At 41.7% G+C, this 19744-nt stretch overlaps 1 protein-coding gene across 9 annotated transcripts in view; it reads right to left on the bottom strand.

The window, feature by feature from the left end:
- Positions 1-19744, bottom strand: part of LOC126183366 (uncharacterized) — a 505494-nt gene that overhangs the window by 176687 nt on the left and 309063 nt on the right. For all 9 annotated transcript variants that reach the window (XM_049925289.1, XM_049925286.1, XM_049925287.1 and 6 more), the window contains exon 18: positions 13186-13272. In XM_049925289.1, the coding sequence (XP_049781246.1) occupies positions 13186-13272 (87 nt within the window). The remainder of the gene's footprint in view (positions 1-13185; positions 13273-19744) is intronic.

The raw sequence follows: 19744 nt of genomic DNA, 5'->3' as shown, positions 1-19744 counted from the left end.
GTATTTCATTCCAAAGAAGAACAAAGAAGCTACTGAGTACATGGTTGTAATCTTTTGGATCATCACTGTAATAGAATAGAGCATGTTCCACATGTATCAAGGAGACACACCCTGTCCACTGCCCAAGACCTGTGGCTAAGGCACTTGATGACGTTCAATACCTTCAGGATTCTGGCTTTCCAGTATCACAGGTGTTGTAACCATGATAACCAGGAGTCAAAAATTAAGCCCAGAAACCGCAGTGTGTCCCTAAAATGTAGGATAGTCTCCCTCATATTCAAGGCAGGCAAATTAAAAAGACAACAAGAACAATTAAAATGAACTCACACACATTTATCAGCAAAAAACTGGATACCCATCTTTGCAGACCACTCCTCTAGCCTCCGCACTCTAAGTTGCAACTGACAGCTCACTGTTGCAACAGTGGAGGAGGAACAGAAAACAGCAAAATCGTCTACAAATAAAGGGCACTGTACAGGACTCCTCACCATAGATGTGATGCTGTTGATGGCTATGGCAAAGAGGGTAACACTTAAAACACTGCCCTGAGGAACACCATTCTCCTGCTCAAATTGATCAGACAGTGTGTCACCAACACGTGTCCTAAAAAACCGCTGAGACAGGAAAGACCATTTGAAGATGGGGATGTGACCACAAAAGCCCCATTGATGCAGTTGTGGGAGAATACAGTGTCTCCAAGTAGTATCGTATGCTTACTTATATCGAAGAATATGCCGACACAGTAATTCTTACGGAGGAAAGCATGCTGAATAGCTGCCTCTAGGAGAGTCAGATTGTCGATAATGGACCGAAATCTTCAGAATCCACACTGAGAGAGGCTAAGGAGTTGCCTGGTCTCAGACAATGGTTAACCATTTGCTCCAGGGTCTTCCCTACGCAACTCGTTAAGGCGCGAGGATGGGGGGGAGGAGAGAGACGAAGGGACCAAACTGCGAAGTTATTTGTCCCTTGTTCCCAGTAAAATAAATACACAAGGGAAAGAAGAAAATAAATGAGATGTAAAGCACCATAACAGAAGAAAGGAAGAGCCAGAAGAATGACAAAGGACAACCAACACTACTATGGACAAAACTGGACAAGAAAACCACAGAGAGAAGCAAGAAACAGAAGAAACAGGTAGAAGAGATAAGAACTGAAACATCTAGCCTAAGAGCATTAGAGTGGAGAACACAAAGGGACAAAGGACACGCACTAAACTTGTATAGAATGATAAAACCCACCATCATATATAAAATCTAAAACTAAAGTAGCCGCTGACACATCATCAGCTAAAATTAATATCATAGAGTCCGGTAAATGAAGAGCCTGTCGCAGGGCAACCAAAGAAGGACAGCTCACCAAGATATGGGCCATTGTCAGCCAGGTGTCACACTAACACTGAGGTGCGTCATCATGGCACAGAAGGTAGCCATGTGTCCCCCCAAGTGAGGCCAATGCGGAGCTGACAGAGAACCACACAGTCCCTAGGAGAAGCCCATGTGGAGGTCTTCCACACATTCGTAGTCTCCTTAATGGCACGCAGTTTGCTTGCAAACTGCGGTTATGCCATTCTATCTCCCGAAGATGCAAAACCCTGCGACATAGTACTGAACGCAGGTCAGTTGCAGAGAAACCAATCTCCATAAGCGGTTTCCGCATAGCCTATTTGACCAGCCTGTTGGCAAGTTTATTGCCTGGGATTCCAACATGACTTGGGGTCCAGACGAACACCACTGAATGACGTTCCAGGGCAGATACGGACTCTAGGATTGTCACTATCAAAGGATGACTCCTGTCACTAGGCGAACGCCAGAGTGGTGCACTGGGTCGAGTAAACATAACGCTGAGGGCACTGCCTGACATAAACCTGACTCCCATAGTTAAGGCGGGATTGAACAAGGGCACTGTAGAGCAGCAGCAGCGTAGAGCAATCTGCACCCCAGTTGGTGTTGCTCAGGCAGTGGAGGGCAATGAGGTGCTGCCAGCACTTCCGCTTAAGCTGACGAAGGTGAGGAAGCCAAGTCAATCGGGAATCGAAAACCAGACCTAAGAATCATTATGTCTCCACTGCAGTGAGTGCAACATCATTAGGGTAAAATTCTGGTTCTGGATGAACGGTACAACGCCGACAGAAGTGCACAACACATGACTTTGCAGCCAAAAACTGGAAACCGTGGGCTAGGGCCCATGACTGCGCCTTATGGATGGCTCCCTGTAGGTGCCACTCAGCAACACCAGTACTGGTGTAGCAGTACAAAATGCAGAAGTCATCTGCATACAGAGAAGGTGAGACAGACGGCCCGACAGCTGCTGCTAGACCGTTAATGGCCATTAAAAATAGAAATACACTCAATACAGAACCCTGCGGGACCCAATTGTCCTGGATATGGGGGGAACTAAGGGAGGCACCAACTTGGACACAGAAAGTATGGAGCAACAGGAAATTTTGAGTAAAAATTTGGAGCAGGCCTCGGACTCCCCACCCGTATAATGTGGAAAGGATATGACTGTCCGGATGGCAGACTCAAGGGACAGAAGATCATCAGTGGTAGAGCAACCCTGGCAGAAGCCACCCTGACATGGAGCCAGTAGACCATGTGACTACAGGACCCAACCCAACCGCTAACACACCATATGTTCCAGTAGCTTACAAAGAAAGTTGGTGAAACTGATGGGCCGGTAGCTATCTACATCAAGCAGGTTTTTACCGGGTTTGAGCACTGGAATGATGGTGCTCTCTCACCATTGCAATGGAAGACGCCATCGCACCAGATCTGGTTGAAGATAACAAGGAGATGTCACTTGCAGTCAGATGAGAGATGTTTAATCATCTGACTGTGGATCCGATCTGGCCCAGGAGCTGTGTCAGGGCAATGTGAAAGGAGGGCACTGAGGAGCTCCCACTCTGTAAATGGGGCATTACAGGATTCACTGTGGCGTGTAGTGAACGAGAGGACTTTCCCTTTCAGCCGCAGTTTGAGAACGTGAAAGGCTGGGGGGTAATTCTCCGATGCAGATGCTCGAGCATAGTGCTCAGCAAAGTGCTCGGTAATTGTGTTTGCATCAGTAGATAACACGCCATTTATGTTAACATCGGGAACACCTGTTGGGGTCTGGTACCCGAAAACATGTTTGATCTTTGTCTAGGCTTGGGAAAGTGACATATGGCACCCAATGGTTGAGACGTGAGCAAGGGATCACATTTTCTGCTGCAGAAATGATTTTTGTAGTCACCTGCTCAACCATTACATCAATGTTACCGTGTTGGGGAGATTGAACGGTGACAGCAGAGGTGAAAGTTTCTCAGTCTGCCTCGCTTACAGCCCATCTTGGTAGATGTCCGAGGGAATGGCACCGGGACAGTGACAGGAAGATGGGGAAGTGGTCACTACCACACAGGTTATCATGTCCTCTCCAGTGCGGGCACTAAAGACTACACTGTTGAGCGCCCATAACACCATATCCATCCATCCATCCTACTCTCCAGTGGATAGATGGGAAAGTCCTGGGCTGCAAATTGATAAATCAATGGTCGAGTAACTACCATGAGCCACACTGAAATGTGTGCCCGCCCCAGTATTTAAGAGGCATAGGTCAAACTGAGACAGGAAAGTTTCGACATCTCTGTCTTGGCCAGTAAGCACGCTGACACCCCACAAGGGGTTATAGGCATTAAAATCTCCCAAAAGTAGGAAAGGTTTAGGGAGTTGATCAATCAGTGCAGCGAATACATTCAGGGGTACTGCACCACCTGGAGGAAGATATACATGGCAGACAGGAAGCGTCATCCTTATTCTGACAGCCACAGATTCACTAAAGACTGAGTTTGGACACAAATGCAAACTCCACCTCATACTCGATTATAGTCGCTACGGTTCCTGTAATATCCCTTAAAGCCGTGGAGGGCAGGGGTCCACATTGCCGGGAACCAGGTTTCCTGGAGGGAAATGCAGCATGCAGGTGTATAGCTTAACAGTTGGCGTAGCTCAGACAGGTGGTGGAAAAAACCACTGCAATTCCACTGGAGGACAACGTCATCACGAGACTGGGAAGGCATGAACATTCAATGAGGCACTTTACACCTCGGGGTCACCTGCTACCACCAACTTATTGCCTGAGCAGTCTATATCCATTGTGTGTGAGTGTCTGGCGAGATCTATGACCTCAGCGGATGCCAGAACCTCCACCTCATCCTCAGACGCAGAGCTTGTAGGTAGCGGTGGTGTGGGTGCCACCACAATTCCCTTGGGCTTGGGGATCTTTTTGGATCTCTCTCGCTGTTCCTTGGGTTTCCCTGGCTGGGAGGACTTCAGTCTCTGGGACTGAAGATGAGCATGAAGCCCTAGGGCCAGCTGCTTTTGGGCTCTTCAACCACTGGTGGGTGTCATCTTTCCCACTAGCAGAAACATGGGAAGGGAGTGACCATAGGGACCCCATCCTAGCGAGATGAGCAGAGGAAGTTGTACGCTTCTCCGGCTTATAAGTGGGGATGGATGTCACCAATGGTGATTGGGGGGGGGGGGGGGGGAGTGTTGCTCCTGCAGGATCAACAGGGAGGGAAGTGCCCCCACCATCAAGGGGGCAGGTGTAGTCTTCTGGCTCTGAGAGGTGACTGGGGCTGGCGGAGCTGATGGGACTAGAATTGTTGTAGCGGTGGCGTCTTGTACTCCATAATTTTCCTTTCTTTCTGGAGAATACTGCAGTCTGGCGAGCAAGGTGAATGGTGCTCTCCGCAGTTGACACAGGTGGGAGACGGGGCACATGGAGTATTGGGATGTGATGAGCATCCACAATCTCGACATGTGATGCTGAGGGTACAGTGGGAAGACATATGGCCGAACTTCCAGCATTTGAAGCACCGTATTGGGGGAGGGATATAGTGCTTTACATCACAGCGCTAGGCCATCACCTCGACCTTCTTGGGTAATGTATCACCCTTGAAGGCCAAGAGGAAGGTACCAGTGGCAATCTGATTATTCCTCGGACCCCGGTGGACATGCTGAATGAATGAACACCTCGCCGCTCTAAATTGGCACGCAGCTCATCATCAGATTGCAAAAGAAGGTCCCTGTGAAATATGATACCCTGGACCATATTTAAGCTCTTATGGGGCATGATGGTTACAAAAACATCCCGCAGCTTGTCACAAGCGATTAACGCCCGTGACTGGGCAGAGAATGCTGTTTTGATCAAGAGTGAGCCAGATCTCAATTTGGACAATCCCTCCACCTCCCCAAACTTGCCCTGTAAGTGCTCAACAAAAAACTGAGGCTTCATCATCATGAAAGATTCCCCATCAGCTCCCAAACATACAAGCTACTGGGGCAAACAAGAGCTGCTGCCATCCTTAGTCTGACGTTCCTCCCATGGTGTGGCCAGGGAGGGGCACGATTTGGGGTCGTACTTCTGTGTGTTGAATTGAGCCCATGAATGCTTAGAAACTGCTGGTGTTTGACCACCAGCAAAAGATGATGTACTACGCTTCATTGTATGTCATCCATCCTGATGCCACCCACTCCAACCAGGGGCTCTCTCCACGGGCACCACCCAGCCACAGCAAAGGCCACCTGGCAGGATGACCAGTGCTGGGAGTCCTGATTGCCTGATGGGGATGGGCATCTACCCCTTGGCATATGTGGGGAGTTAACAGCGCAGGCATCAGTAGAGCAATCCCTGTGTGGTCAGGTGGCTACAAAAAACAGGGTACATGGCAGCCCCACCACAATGGACTGGTTACTTTGCTGGATATCAGGTGCAAACAAGTCCATTACCACCATCAGTGCAAAAAACAATACTGCACAGTGGATGGAGGGTGACCAAGCCTGACAGCTGGAAAATGAGCAGAAGTGCAGATCCACATCGATGTAGGATGTGAAAGGTCACAGCGCACGATGGACACAATGCACCATGTAAGGTGGCCTTCCCCTATTGGCTCGCTCTCCGGGAAAATTTTGAAATATGGACGTCAAACCCCACAGGGGACCATAACACGAAGTCCAAAACATGAGACACTCCTTTTAGTCCCCTCTTACGACAGGCAGTGATACCTTGGGCCTATTCTAACGCCAGAATCCGCAGGGGGGAGTTGGGGAAGTTGCCTGCCTGCCATATTAGATTCAAACATTTGAGGAGAGTTTCCTTTGATGCCGCTGACAAATGTCGAAGCATGTAGTACCCAATTTGGTCATGACCGGGTAGTGTCATGAATCTCAGTCAGTGGCGATTCGACTCTCAGATGGAGAAATGGGAGTTTTAGGCCTCAGAACTGTTGTACCTGAAGTCCAACTTTTCACTCTCTACAGTGACGAAATACCTGATCCTGGCTTGCATTGGCAGTAGTTCAAGCAAAATGTTTGGCCAATGTCTTGGTGTTGTTTGGAGGCACTCATGTTTCAGCACTGCTGCTATCAGTAAACAACTGCATTTACCGGAAATCCTCCGATGGCTTCCTATACTTCTATAGATGAAGTGGAATGATTGATAGAGTCCAGGAACGCTTCCCATGACCTTTTTTTTACTCTCCCTAATGATGTGTTGAGCCTTGGCCCTCGTGACTCGAAAGGTCCTAAGGTTTCTGCTTTCGGTCGGCATTTAAAATGTCAAAGAGCTGCATGCCTTTCCCAGATCACAGAATGGCACTCATCTGTCCACCAAGCTACTGATTGCCTTTTCCAGATCATGGAATGGCACTCATCTGTCCACCAAGCTACCGGTTTCCTCCTAAGATTACCTGAGGACTGTGGGATGGAGAGCCAGCGGCACAATGGATCACTTGTGTCATGCGATCCATCCATCCTTGGGTACTGTTGCAGTGTTCGAACACAGTGGGAAGTGGTCACTAGAATGAAGGTCATCAATGTCCTCCCACTGAACAGAGTCAACAAGCACGGGAGAACAGAAAGAGAGGTCAATGGCTGAGCATGACCCAGTAGCACTAGAGAAATGTTGAGGATGCATAGCTTGTGAGACATGATGAGGCCCTCAAAAAACGCAACCCCAAGGGCAAGCATTGGTCCAGCCTCACAGGACATGATGGGCATTGAAGTCTCCCAGGAGGAGGAGTGGTCGCAGGAGTTGTGCGATAAGATCCGTGAGAGCCTCAGAGTCTAGTGCATCTTGTGGAGGTAAATACAGTGAGCAAACGGTGATCCTTTGACACATGAATTTGAACTGAAACTGCTTGTAGGTTAGTAGCCCAGAGGAGTGGTGCGCATTAGTGACAAACACTGCGACACCTCCCTTGGCTGTTTCCCCCTATATGTCATCACTGCGGTACAGTGTATATCCCTGTAGCACAGGGACATCTGTATCTTTAAAATGTGTTTCTTGTAATCAAAAGCACAAGGTATGTACCTGTGGTACAAGTTTCAGTTCCTCCACACGAATCCTGAACCCATTCATGTTCCACTGTAGTATGGAAGCCATGTCATTGGTGCGGTTTTAATTTACCCCTATCTTTGCACCAGTGACGTGAAGCACTTTAAGAGAGAGGGGGAGTGGAGGGGTTGACTGGATCCAAGGCATCCAACTCCATGATATCCTCCTAATCAGTCAGACGGGAAAGGATGATGTCTGACAGCACTTGGGACAGTTTTTGACTCAAAAATCGTGAACCTTTCCCTGCACCCTGTCCCTTCGAGAGCACTGAGAGGCACACTGTTTTCTTGTGTCTTCTGGGTGCTTGATGTGGAAATGTTGTTGGTTTTTCCTGGTGCAGCTACCTGGATTTCTTTGTCCTTACTCTTTTTCCCTTGACATGTACATGTGCAAGTACTGGTGCCTGTGGTGGATACAGGCACACTACACGTTGTCTGTGTCGAAGTGTGCGCCTTTGGAATACATTTCTGCATCATTGTAGAATATGAAGTGACAAAGATAGGGGGTTTTGTCGCTTTATATTGTTTTTTGGCTTCAGCATAGGGGATCCACTTGGTCACTTTTATCTAGTGTATTTTGCATTCTTCAGCAAAAACAGGGCAGTCTCAGCTCAAGACTGGGTGGTTCCCAGAGCAGTTGATGCAGATCGCCCGAGACAGGCAGTCCAGTCAGTCCCAGCATCATGAATGGCTTTTCCGCAGTTCCCGCATATCGTTTCACCTCCACAACTCATGGCTGTATGGCTGAAATGCTGGCATTAATAGCACCGCATATGGTTTGGAATGTAAGGCTGAACATTAAGTTGAAGGAACACTGCCACAAGGTGTTCAGGCAGTGTCGGAGAATTGAATGTGATAACAAAAGTGGCAGTCTTTTCAGTAGCTGCATTATTCCCGCGTATTTTATTGCCCCACATCGACCACTCCCTGGGATGCCCATTCTTGCTTCAGTTCTGCTATGTCCATGTCCATGATATCTCAAGCATGCAAAAACGCCCTTACTGGAGTTGATAGAGGTATGCATCTCAACAGTGAAATCATAGTCACCCAGTTTCTGTGATTTCTTAAGAAGGTCTACCTGCTTTGACCTGTTAGTTTTGACCAACAATGAGCCATTATGCAATTGTTTTATAGATTTTAATGTTCCTCCAAGGCCTTCCACACCCTTATGGATATAAAAGGGGGCAGTTTCTCAAATGTTCCCCCCCTTCCTCTTTATCACCAAAAACACATTATTGTTCATGACTCCATGAACCCTGTTACTGCAGTCCAAAGTATTCTTATTATCAAGAGGACTAGCCCCTCTCATTCTTTTGGATGAATGGGTGTGAATATTCCCAGGCAGTAAACCTTTCCCGTTGGGAGAAGAAGAAGAAGATGATTTTGAGGGTTCCATCTCTCAGTAGTAATAGTAGTAGTAGTAGTAGTAGTAGTAGTACTGACAAGTATTACTTAATTATTAGATATAATATCTAAAGCATCATTTTTAAAATAATGCAAATTATTTGGCTCTTTCTCTGATTAACTAAGTAGTGAAAATTATTGCCATTATATTAAATTAAAACTGGGATACAAATTAAGCTAATATATAACCAGTAGTAGCATTTTGGTGACTATATCAGATATTCTGATTGATACAGACCCACCCAGGACACCCACTCTTTTTATCCACTCGGCAAGTAAACATGTAGTATCACTTAACTTCTAATGCTTGTTTTTAGGTGTTGGCAATAAAAACACCGAGGAGTCAAGGCAATATGACCACCCACTTAATAGCGCATTGATCAACCTCTGAATGCAATTCAGCAGTGATTCTGCATGCCTTAGATTCAATAAGTACTTGATAGGCTTCCAGAGGTTTATGGCACCAGATGCCTACACACAGGTCACACACATCCAGTGATTTATGGGTGCTTGATTTGTGGGTGTGGAGCTGGTGCCTGATAGCATCCCAGCTGGGTTTCGTCGGCTTCAGATATCCTGAATTTGACGGCCAAGACATCAATGTGAGGTCACTATCATGCTCCTCAAACCATTGCAGCACGGTTTTGGCCTTTTGACATGAACAGTTATCCTGCTGGAAGATGCCATAGCTGTTGAGCAAGACGTCAAGCATAAAGAGTTCCAGGTGGTCCTTAATAATGTTCACGTAGTCCACAACTGTCATGGTGCCTTTGATTACTACCACAAGTCCCATGGGAGCCCAGATGAATGTCCCTCATAAAATAACATTGCTCCCATCGGCCCTCGTCCATGGCGAGCTGTGTGTTTCGAGCAGCCATCCCAGGATGACAGCATATCTGGACATGGCCATCAATATGGTTCAACAATAAATGGTATTCCTCTGACCAGACAACATAATTTCATTGATCCATGGTCCAATTTCAATGATCCAGTGCCCATTGTAATCATACCTGACAATGGTTGTTGGGTCAACAGGGTTGGCTGGTTGGGGCAGGAGCCAAACTGCTGGGTCAGCAGTCCCAGCCAACATGGGAACATCTAGGGGTCCTCTGCTGCAGAACACCATCTTCCACACTTTTTGCTCAACAGTGTGCTCCAAAACACTTGTCCCTGTGACAGCAATGTACTCTGCCATCAGATCTGCCACAGATCAGCCCCTACCCTGCTTTAGAGAGAGGGCAAGCTCCCAATCCCTACATTGATGAGGTATAGATGTCCAACTTCTTGTCATCTGTCATGGTTTCAGCATTCTTCAACCACTTTCCATAGATGCTCAGGACAGTAGCATACAAACAGCCATCCAGCTTTGGCATTTCCAAGATCCTCAATCCCGGGCACTGGGCCACAACAACCTGGCTTTTTCCAAAGTCACTTAAGTCAGCGAATATCCGTATTTGTGTCACTATTGTCACTAGAATGATTCCCCATTCGTCTTAGCTCCACTCACATACTTCTCTTATCACATTACATGCCCTCAGGACCACCAGGCAGTATACAACCTAGCAGTTGGCAGTGGTCATAATGTTTTGGCTCATCAGTATATTTAGCTTATATTCTTCATAACCAGTTAATGATTTACTCTATGTATGTCACTGATGCCCAGTTTGTTTCTTTTTTAATCTGAGATAACATTTCATCAGTTAAATGAAATAAAATGAGAGGCTCATTCAGTCTTTTTTTATATGATAGAAAAAGGTCGGAGTAATAATACTCCACAACCAGACAGGTAGAATATTTTTCCCCCTCATTACACAGATGACTTACTAGCTGTGCGGCTGTTGTCATTGTGGTTAGTGTTTTTTCAAGTATGTTGACACTGTTACAAGATGATTAAATTCAAAAGAGTAACAGTGAAATTTAACTATACCTATACACAATTTATCTCAATACACTGTACACTTATATTCATGATCATATAATGTTATGCATGTTCCAACTGTATAACCAAAATTGATATTTGACACACAGTACATACATCATGAAGACTATTCGATTTCCATTATCCTTACTACTGCAAATATATAATTAAATTATTACCAACACCCTAGCTAGATTCAGATCTAATTTTTTACATTGAAGCAGAAAAGCACATAAATAGCTTCAAATCACCTGAGGATGTGTTCCATTAGAACACTGTACTATTCTGTGATACCTCAGAGTGAGCCTAGTTCAGTTCTCGAGTAGAAAAAACAGTTCTCAAACACCAAGCACAAAACAGCAGCTTGAAAAAATGCCATGTAGAAGCTGAGAGGTAGCGTTTAAGCAGCGCTGCTAAAAACTCTTCAGATATCTTCAGTAGCACTATGATATTCTGTTACTGAATATGCATATCTGGTGTGATACAGATCCACTTTCAAGTGAATGCTGCTGTTAAAGCCTGCCGCATCATCATAGGCTGCTTATGACTAACTTAAACACAGAAACTGTACAGCCTTGCCAGCATTTCACAAGGAATAGCTGCAATGCTTAACATATAGATCCCACCCTCTGTAAGTACCGGCCATCATGCCCATGACCAAAATCAAGAAAAAGTTCCCTCAGAAAAGCAAATACCCTCCTCTATAAATGAATTACACCAAGCAAATAACTTCCCTCTTTTTTTGCATAGAACAGAGGGTAACCTGTAAGATTCCTAAAAAAACTGCAATCAGTAGTTGTGAGCTGCCCAAATTATCTGCAGAAGCAAGACTTTCTGGTAGAGTCAATGATGCATGTATTAAAATAATAATAAACAACACTAATCTAGTCCTACGTAGTCATCGAAGCCAGATTCAAGAAATTAGCAGAACACCCAAAGTGCATACTCTATAAAGCAGCTGACGAAACAACTGAGCATATCTTGAGCTGCTGCAAACTAATCCCTCAGAATGATTACCAGCAGACACACACTGCTGGGGCACAAATGATTCACTGGAACTTATAGCAGAGTTATCATCTGCTGGTGGCAAGAAACTTACGGTACCCCACGCCGAAAAAAGTTGTCAAAAATAAACATACCAGATTACCTCTGAACTTGTCACTTCAGACAAATTGAATGCTGGAACACAATACACCAGACATCACAATTGCATAGAAAAACAAAGTTTGGATCATTGACATTGACATCCTAAATGACAGCAGAATCAATCAGAAACAACTTGAAAAACTGCCAGATTGAGAATTTGAAAATTGAGCTTCAGTGATTCTGGCATAAACCAGTGAAAGTGGTCCCAGTGGTTCTTGGCACACTGGTAATAGTCCCAAATGATCTAAGGGTGCACTTGAAAACCATTAGTATCAATAAAATATCCACCTACAAACTACAAAATACCATTTTACAGAGATTTGCACAAATTATTTGGAGATTCATCATGTACTCCTAGATATTTGGAAAGAGTCCCACTAGTGGTCAAATATGATGTCTAGCACAGTGATCTCATTTTTCGTGTTTACAGCTGTAAAAATAGCAGCAGTAGCAGTGGTAGCAGTAGTAGTAGTAATAGTAGTACTAGTAGTAGGTAGTACTAGTACTAGTAGCAGCAGCAGCAGTATATAGGAATCTCACTGCATAGATGATAAGCTACATTCCCTACAATTTTGGAGGGTTATTACCAGATTGACAATACAATATATGAAAAATGAATAATGACGCTATATTTTCCACTATCAACTGGATGTTTGCATCATCACACAATATGTATATAGCTTTGTTAATATTTTCAGTCATTATTCCTCAGTCACTGTATCAGTTATGTTTATCATGTAGATAATAAGATATCCGGCTCTTGCAAATGAATGTTTATTTTGTTCTTAACCAAACATATTCCACCTATTCCTACTCAGCATCATCAGTAGCTTACATTTTTCTGTACTTTCTGGTGTACACTGATTCTTCTGCAGGTACTAAATGCACAAATACAGAAGGAACAATGAATACATAAAAGGAGCAGAAAAATGAAAACTACTGATGACACCTCGTATGAACAGGTGAAACATTGTTGCCCCAAAACAAAACAAACATTTATTTGCAGAAGGATGGACTTTTCCTTGTCTACATGAACAATATAATGTTTATAGCTTGTTGTTCACATGTTTCCATTTTGTTTTGTGGTTTTTGGGACTTGCCTCACATATTTCATGCTGATGTACTTCAGCATATTCATACTACATAATGAAATAATTTGGAAGATAAAGAAATTTTTGGTATAACTAATTTAAAAAAATCATACCTGTTCACTTTATTGCTTCATTCTTAAAAATTGTTGTTAAGTGCAAATGATACTGCACATTATACACATAACTGAATAACACAGAACATCAAGTAAGCCGACATTCAAGATGTAAACATCAAACCTTATATACCTACCGAATTGTCTGTAATTGCTTTCAAATAGCTTGCATTCTTTTGCTTATCATCAGTGGTGTGGGATGCAGCCAAGACACACATAGGACACTGAAACATACAATTTCAAATAATGGTTCAGAAATTTATCCCATCAATTTATAAGTACCAAGCTAACTTTCTGAAATCTTTGCTGAATTGTCACTTACATCAATTAACTTTTAATTTAAACAATTATCTATAACAGTGTATCAAACACAATGCATAGCAAATCTGGTTATAGCCAAACTTGAAGCACCATACTAATACTAAACATTTTTTGTATCAAACAAATATTCACACAAAAATTAGATCTAAGAAAAGTAAATCATCAGACAAATACGAGGTAGCAGCAGGAGAGTAGTTTGCTAAGCAAAGTAATGAAATAAAGTACACACAAATCATTCCATGTGTGTTCGACTTTTTATTGTAGAAGTGGAAGACTGATCATGATTGATCAAGTGATGTAAAAATAAAGGAAGGCAAAGACTAATAGTAACTGAGAAGACATGGTTGCAGGATACAGACCTACAATTTACAATGTGTGAAGCGAAGAAGAAGAAGAAGTAGAAGAAGAAGAAGAATAAAATGTGAGCCTCTTCAGTGTAACATGTAAGAATGTGGGGTCAACGGAGGCGTCCGATCCCAACCGTCAGCTTTGACCCGTGATGTAAGGGTGTTGTGTTGTGTTGTGTGACGTCACGATGGCGTAGAGTTTAGTTTATGAGTGTGTTGTGTTTGTAGATGTCGTCTTGTTGTGGTTGGTGGTGTCCTCTGGTGGTTATTGGGTTCATTTGGGTGTTGGTGTTTGAAGTGTGCATTTATCGGTCACGACTGTTATAGAAGAGTGGAAATTAGATTCAATGAGTTAAGAATTAAGTTTTTGTTATGTTTATGTTATTGCGGTGTCACCTGATGTTATTGGTTTGCTGTTTGTTGCGCAGTAAGTCGTTTAATTCAATTTGTGGCTTCTTTTGTTAGGTATGGATATGACTTCTAAGTTTAATAGTGTGTGTCTGCGGGGTGAAATTGGGAACAACATGTTGTCTGTCATTAAGTTTCTGCAAATTTTTGGGCTTGTGATGGAGATAGTGAAAAGCAGTGTATACAAGCAGAATATGCGATCTGGGGGTTAGTGTGTAGCACCGGAACTTTTTTATGCTAAGTAGTCTTTCTTTTTTCTGTTTTCCCCCACATGTTATGATGTTCGGTGGGGTTTTTATGTGTTGTTGGGTCGGTGTTATTTACTGCATGTGCTGGTGGCTGATTTATGTATTTTTTTTTTTTTTTTTTTTTTTTTTGGAATCGTCAGTTGTATTTCAGCTGCATAGGTCATAGGAAGTGACCAATTGCAATTTGTCGTCGTAGCTATGTGCGTTTTGGTATCGTGAGTTGCTGTTGACCTATATAAGTCAAGGGAAGTGTCCAATTCCAATGTCTTGTCGTAACTGTGCTTATTTTGGTGTCATGAGCTGCTGTTGATCTATATAGGTCAAGGCAAGTGTCCGATTCCAATTTTTGTTGTTTTAGGTGTTGGTTTTGTGGTATCGATAGTTACGGAGTGATTATAATTTTTGTAGTAGTTGGTTTTTATTTTGTGGTATCGACAATTGCGGTTGAGCTATGTAGGTGAAGGGAAGTGACTGATTCCTGTCGATATTGCTAGTGTAGCAGAACTTGGGAATTTTGTGGTGTTTCTAAGTCATCGTTTTCTGTGGTTTGGGATTGTGGTGTGTCTGTATGTGTTTACATTTAGTTTGTCCCCAACCAAAAACCTCCAATTTCCTGAGCTGCTCCCATTAGTTTGATTATATTTTTGGAGAGAGATGTGTATGTGTGTTGGTTTTACATGTATTTTCGTGTTTGTTGTCGTTTATGTAATGACACCATATTGGAAACGTTGAGAATGGTCGTTTACGCTATATTGGTGATGTCATGTGTCAAAGCAGAAAGGGTAGAATCGGATGATTCTGTATTGCCAGAAAGTGAATGCACCAGATCAGTGTCTAAAATTGGTATCTATATGAGGACACATTTCTGTCCACTGAATGTAAGAGGCAACAGCAGCAACAGGTGGGGAAATATGCAGGTCTATGCACATTCTTTGTGTGTGTGTGTGTGTGTGTGTGTGTGTGTGTGTGTGTGTGTGTGTGTGTGTGTGTGTGTCGGGCGGGAGGAAGGGGAGGTGTGTGTTATTAGCTCTCTGCAGCAGCTAGCAACTTTCTTTTTCTATATGCCTCTATTATGGGAGTTGTAATCTATCTTCGTCTGATATATATAATCCACTGTGAATTTTCCACTGAATTACTGAGTAAAAATTAATATTTGCCTCAATTATTACAGTAATTCAACTGAATGAAAGGATTCATACATACTACAGAATCTGGACAGCTATCAAACTTCAAAACTGAAACATGTTGAAGTAAGACAGAACCATCTGTAAGGTACAAAAATATGAAACTGTTATACTCCTACATAAAACACTCTGTAATCATTTCTATTTATATTTTTTAAACAAACTTTGAAGAAAGTTCTGAAAGTAATGATAATTGACATAATAACTGACAGTTCCAATAATTACAAGACATGACAACAGGAATAACGTATAGACCACCACAGAAAAAAATACTTCTGTAATGAAGATATGTGCTCAGAACTGTATAGAAAGTGTTTTTTATATGAGGAAGTTAGTAATTACTGGACACGGGTTTGTATTATATCTTGCACAAATGACTGTCACTGACAAAATAAACACCAATTTTAACTTCTAGCCTGACACTCTTAAGTATTTCAGAAAACTGATATTAAAGTTTTCTCTGTTGCAGACACCCTAATTACTATAGCCAGTTTGGTGAGCTTGTCCAATGGACACATCACACTCAGAAAATATAAATTCACATTCAAGTCTATTTTTGATTTTGGAAAACTTTATTATCAATGTAAAATAAATATATACTTTACAAATAGCCAACATTTCCATAATATAAATGGCTTTATTCATTTGATGTGGAAGTACTGGCTATGCAGCTTGCATCATTCATTTGATGATGACAATAATAATAATAATAATAATAATAATAATAATAATAATGACAATAATAATAATAATACTGACAATAATAATAATAATAAACCCCGTGGAGGCCCGGGAAAAGAATAGGCCTCCGGTATGTTCTGCCAGTCGTAAAAGGCGACGAAAAGAACAAACCACTAATAGGGCTAACCCCCCTTTTAGTGTGATTACTTGGTTCAGGACAGAACTAAAGAAGCCTCGGACAAGCGCCGTCATGGTCGGGGACGACGCTTCAACCCTATGCCCGCCCACAATGGTAACGACACTGCTAGCCAACTGGAAAATGATTTAAGTCCAAATAGAGGTGTTTTGCAGGATATGCTTCCTGCAACCACCCTAGAAGGAAAACAAAGACAGAGGATGAGATGGTAAGATGAAGTTAATCGACACCTCATGTTCTGTTATTACCAAGCAACAAACCTAGGAACCAACACGACTGGATACAGATCACAAGTATACACAACATTTATTACCAGATACCCAGAATTAAAATTTTTAACAGAACAACGACTAGCTGATCAGATTCGTGTAATAATAAAAAATAACAGGATACCCAGGTCAGAATTAGAAAACATAAAACAACAAGTACAACAAATACTGGAACAAAATAATGTGCAATTAGAAGAAGAAGAAAATACAGTAATGGACTCAAACATCCCAGAGAAAACAAACAAAGAACAAAACACGTCAATTATACAATCAGAGGAAAACAAAATCTTAAGACAGCCACCAGAACAAGCACAAATAGAACATGAAGTGACACACATGTTAGATATAGAAGAAAAATTTCAGTTGACATATATAGAATACAAAGACACAAATACAGACATTAGACCATTCTTGCATAGACCACCAAATAACCCACAAGTCGAAACAACAATAACAACTATCAACACAATCATACACAACAAAATAAATGAAAATACAACTATGGAAGAGTTACAACTACTGGTTTATGTAGGAGCACTCACTACACTAAATATACATACTAGGCAGAGATCAGAACCAACCAACACACAGAAGAAACCCACAAAACCAGCATGGCAACACAGGCTACAGATCAGAATAGAAAAACTGAGAAAAGACATCGAACAGCTAACACAATTTATAAGAAATGAAATATCAGACAAAAAACGAAAAAGGTTAGGTAAAATCTCACAACAAGAAGCAATAGAGCAATTAGATGAAAAGAAGCAGAAATTACAAGCATTGGCCAAACGACTTAGAAGATACAAAAAAAGTGAAAGTAGAAGGAAACAAAACCAATCATTCAACACAAACCAAAAGAAATTTTACCAAACAATAGATAACACACACATAAAAATAGACAACCCACCAAATATAACAGACATGGAACACTTCTGGAGCAACATATGGTCAAACCCGGTACAACATAACAGGCATGCATGGTGGATAAAAGCAGAAACAGACTCATACGAGATTATACCACAAATGCCTGAAGTGATAATCTTGCAACATGAAGTCACCCGAGCAATTAATTCTACGCACAATTGGAAAGCCCCTGGAAATGATAAAATAGCAAATTTCTGGCTAAATAAGTTCACCTCAACACATTCACATCTAACTAAATTATTTAACAGTTACATTGCAGACCCATACACATTCCCTGATACACTTACACATAGAATAACCTATCCGAAACCTGAAGATCAAGCAGACACAGCAGACCCAGCTAAATATCGCCCCATAACATGCCTACCAACAATCTACAAAATATTAACTTCAGTCATTACACAGAAATTAATGACACATACAACACAGAACTAAATTATAAATGAAGAACAAAAAGGCTGTTGCAAAGGAGCACGAGGATGTAAAGAGCAACTGATAATAGATACAGAGGTGACATATCAAGCTAAAACTACACAAAGGTCGCTACACTACGCATACATTGATTACCAAAAAGCCTTTGATAGTGAACCCCACTCATGGTTACTACAGATATTGGAAATATACAAAGTAGATCCTAAATTGATACAGTTTCTAAACATAGTAATGATAAACTGGAAAACCACACTTAATATCCAAACAAATTCAGATAATATCACATCACAGCCAATACAGATTAAGCATGGAATATACCAAGGAGACTCATTAAGTCCTTTTTGGTTCTTTCTTGCTCTGAACCCACTATCCAACATGCTAAATAATACAAATTATGGATATAATATTACTGGAACATACCCACACAAAATAACACATTTGCTATACATGGATGATCTAAAACTACTGGCAGCAACCAATCAACAACTCAACCAATTACTAAAGATAACAGAAGTATTCAGCAATGATATAAATATGGCTTTTGGAACAGACAAATGTAAGAAAAATAGCATACTCAAGGGAAAACACACTAAACAAGAAGATTACATATTGAATAACCACAGTGACTCCATAGAAGCAATGGAAAAAAACAGATGCCTATAAATATCTAGGATACAGACAAAAAATAGGAATAGGTAACACAAATATTAAAGAAGAACTAAAAGAAAAATATAGACAAAGACTAACAAAAATACTGAAAACAGAATTGACAGCAAGAAACAAGACAAAAGCTATAAACACTTACGCTATACCAATATTGACCTACTCATTTGGAGTAGTGAAATGGAGTAACACAGACTTAGAAGCACTCAATACACTTACACGATCACAATGCCAGAAATATAGAATACATCACATACATTCAGCAACAGAAAGATATACATTAAGCAGAAAGGAAGGCGGAAGGGGATTTATCGACATAAAAAACCTACATTATGGACAGGTAGACAATTTAAGAAAATTCTTTCTAGAACGAGCAGAAACTAGCAAAATACACAAAGCAATCACTCATATAAATACATCGGCTACACCACTGCAATTTCATAACCACTTCTACAACCCTTTAGATCACATAACATCAACAGATACGAAGAAAGTAAATTGGAAAAAGAAAACACTACATGGCAAGCACCCGTATTATCTAACACAGCCACACATCGATCAAGACGCATCCAACACATGGCTAAGAAAAGGCAATATATACAGTGAGACGGAAGGATTCATGATTGCAATACAGGATCAAACAATAAACACCAGACATTACAGCAAGCATATTATTAAAGATCCCAATACCACAACAGATAAATGCAGACTTTGCAAACAACAAATAGAAACAGTAGATCACATCACAAGCGGATGTACAATACTAGCAAATACAGAATACCCCAGAAGACATGACAATGTAGCAAAAATAATACATCAACAACTTGCCATAAAACATAAGCTAATAAAACAACACGTTCCCACATACAAGTATGCACCACAAAATGTACTGGAGAATGATGAATACAAATTATACTGGAACAGAACCATTATAACAGATAAAGCAACACCACATAACAAACCTGACATCATACTCACCAATAAAAAGAAGAAATTAACACAACTAATCGAAATATCCATACC

Source organism: Schistocerca cancellata, chromosome 4 (genome assembly GCF_023864275.1).
Source record: "Schistocerca cancellata isolate TAMUIC-IGC-003103 chromosome 4, iqSchCanc2.1, whole genome shotgun sequence".
Classification (NCBI taxonomy): Eukaryota; Metazoa; Arthropoda; class Insecta; order Orthoptera; family Acrididae; genus Schistocerca; species Schistocerca cancellata.
This window is presented reverse-complemented; position numbering and strand designations above follow the sequence as displayed.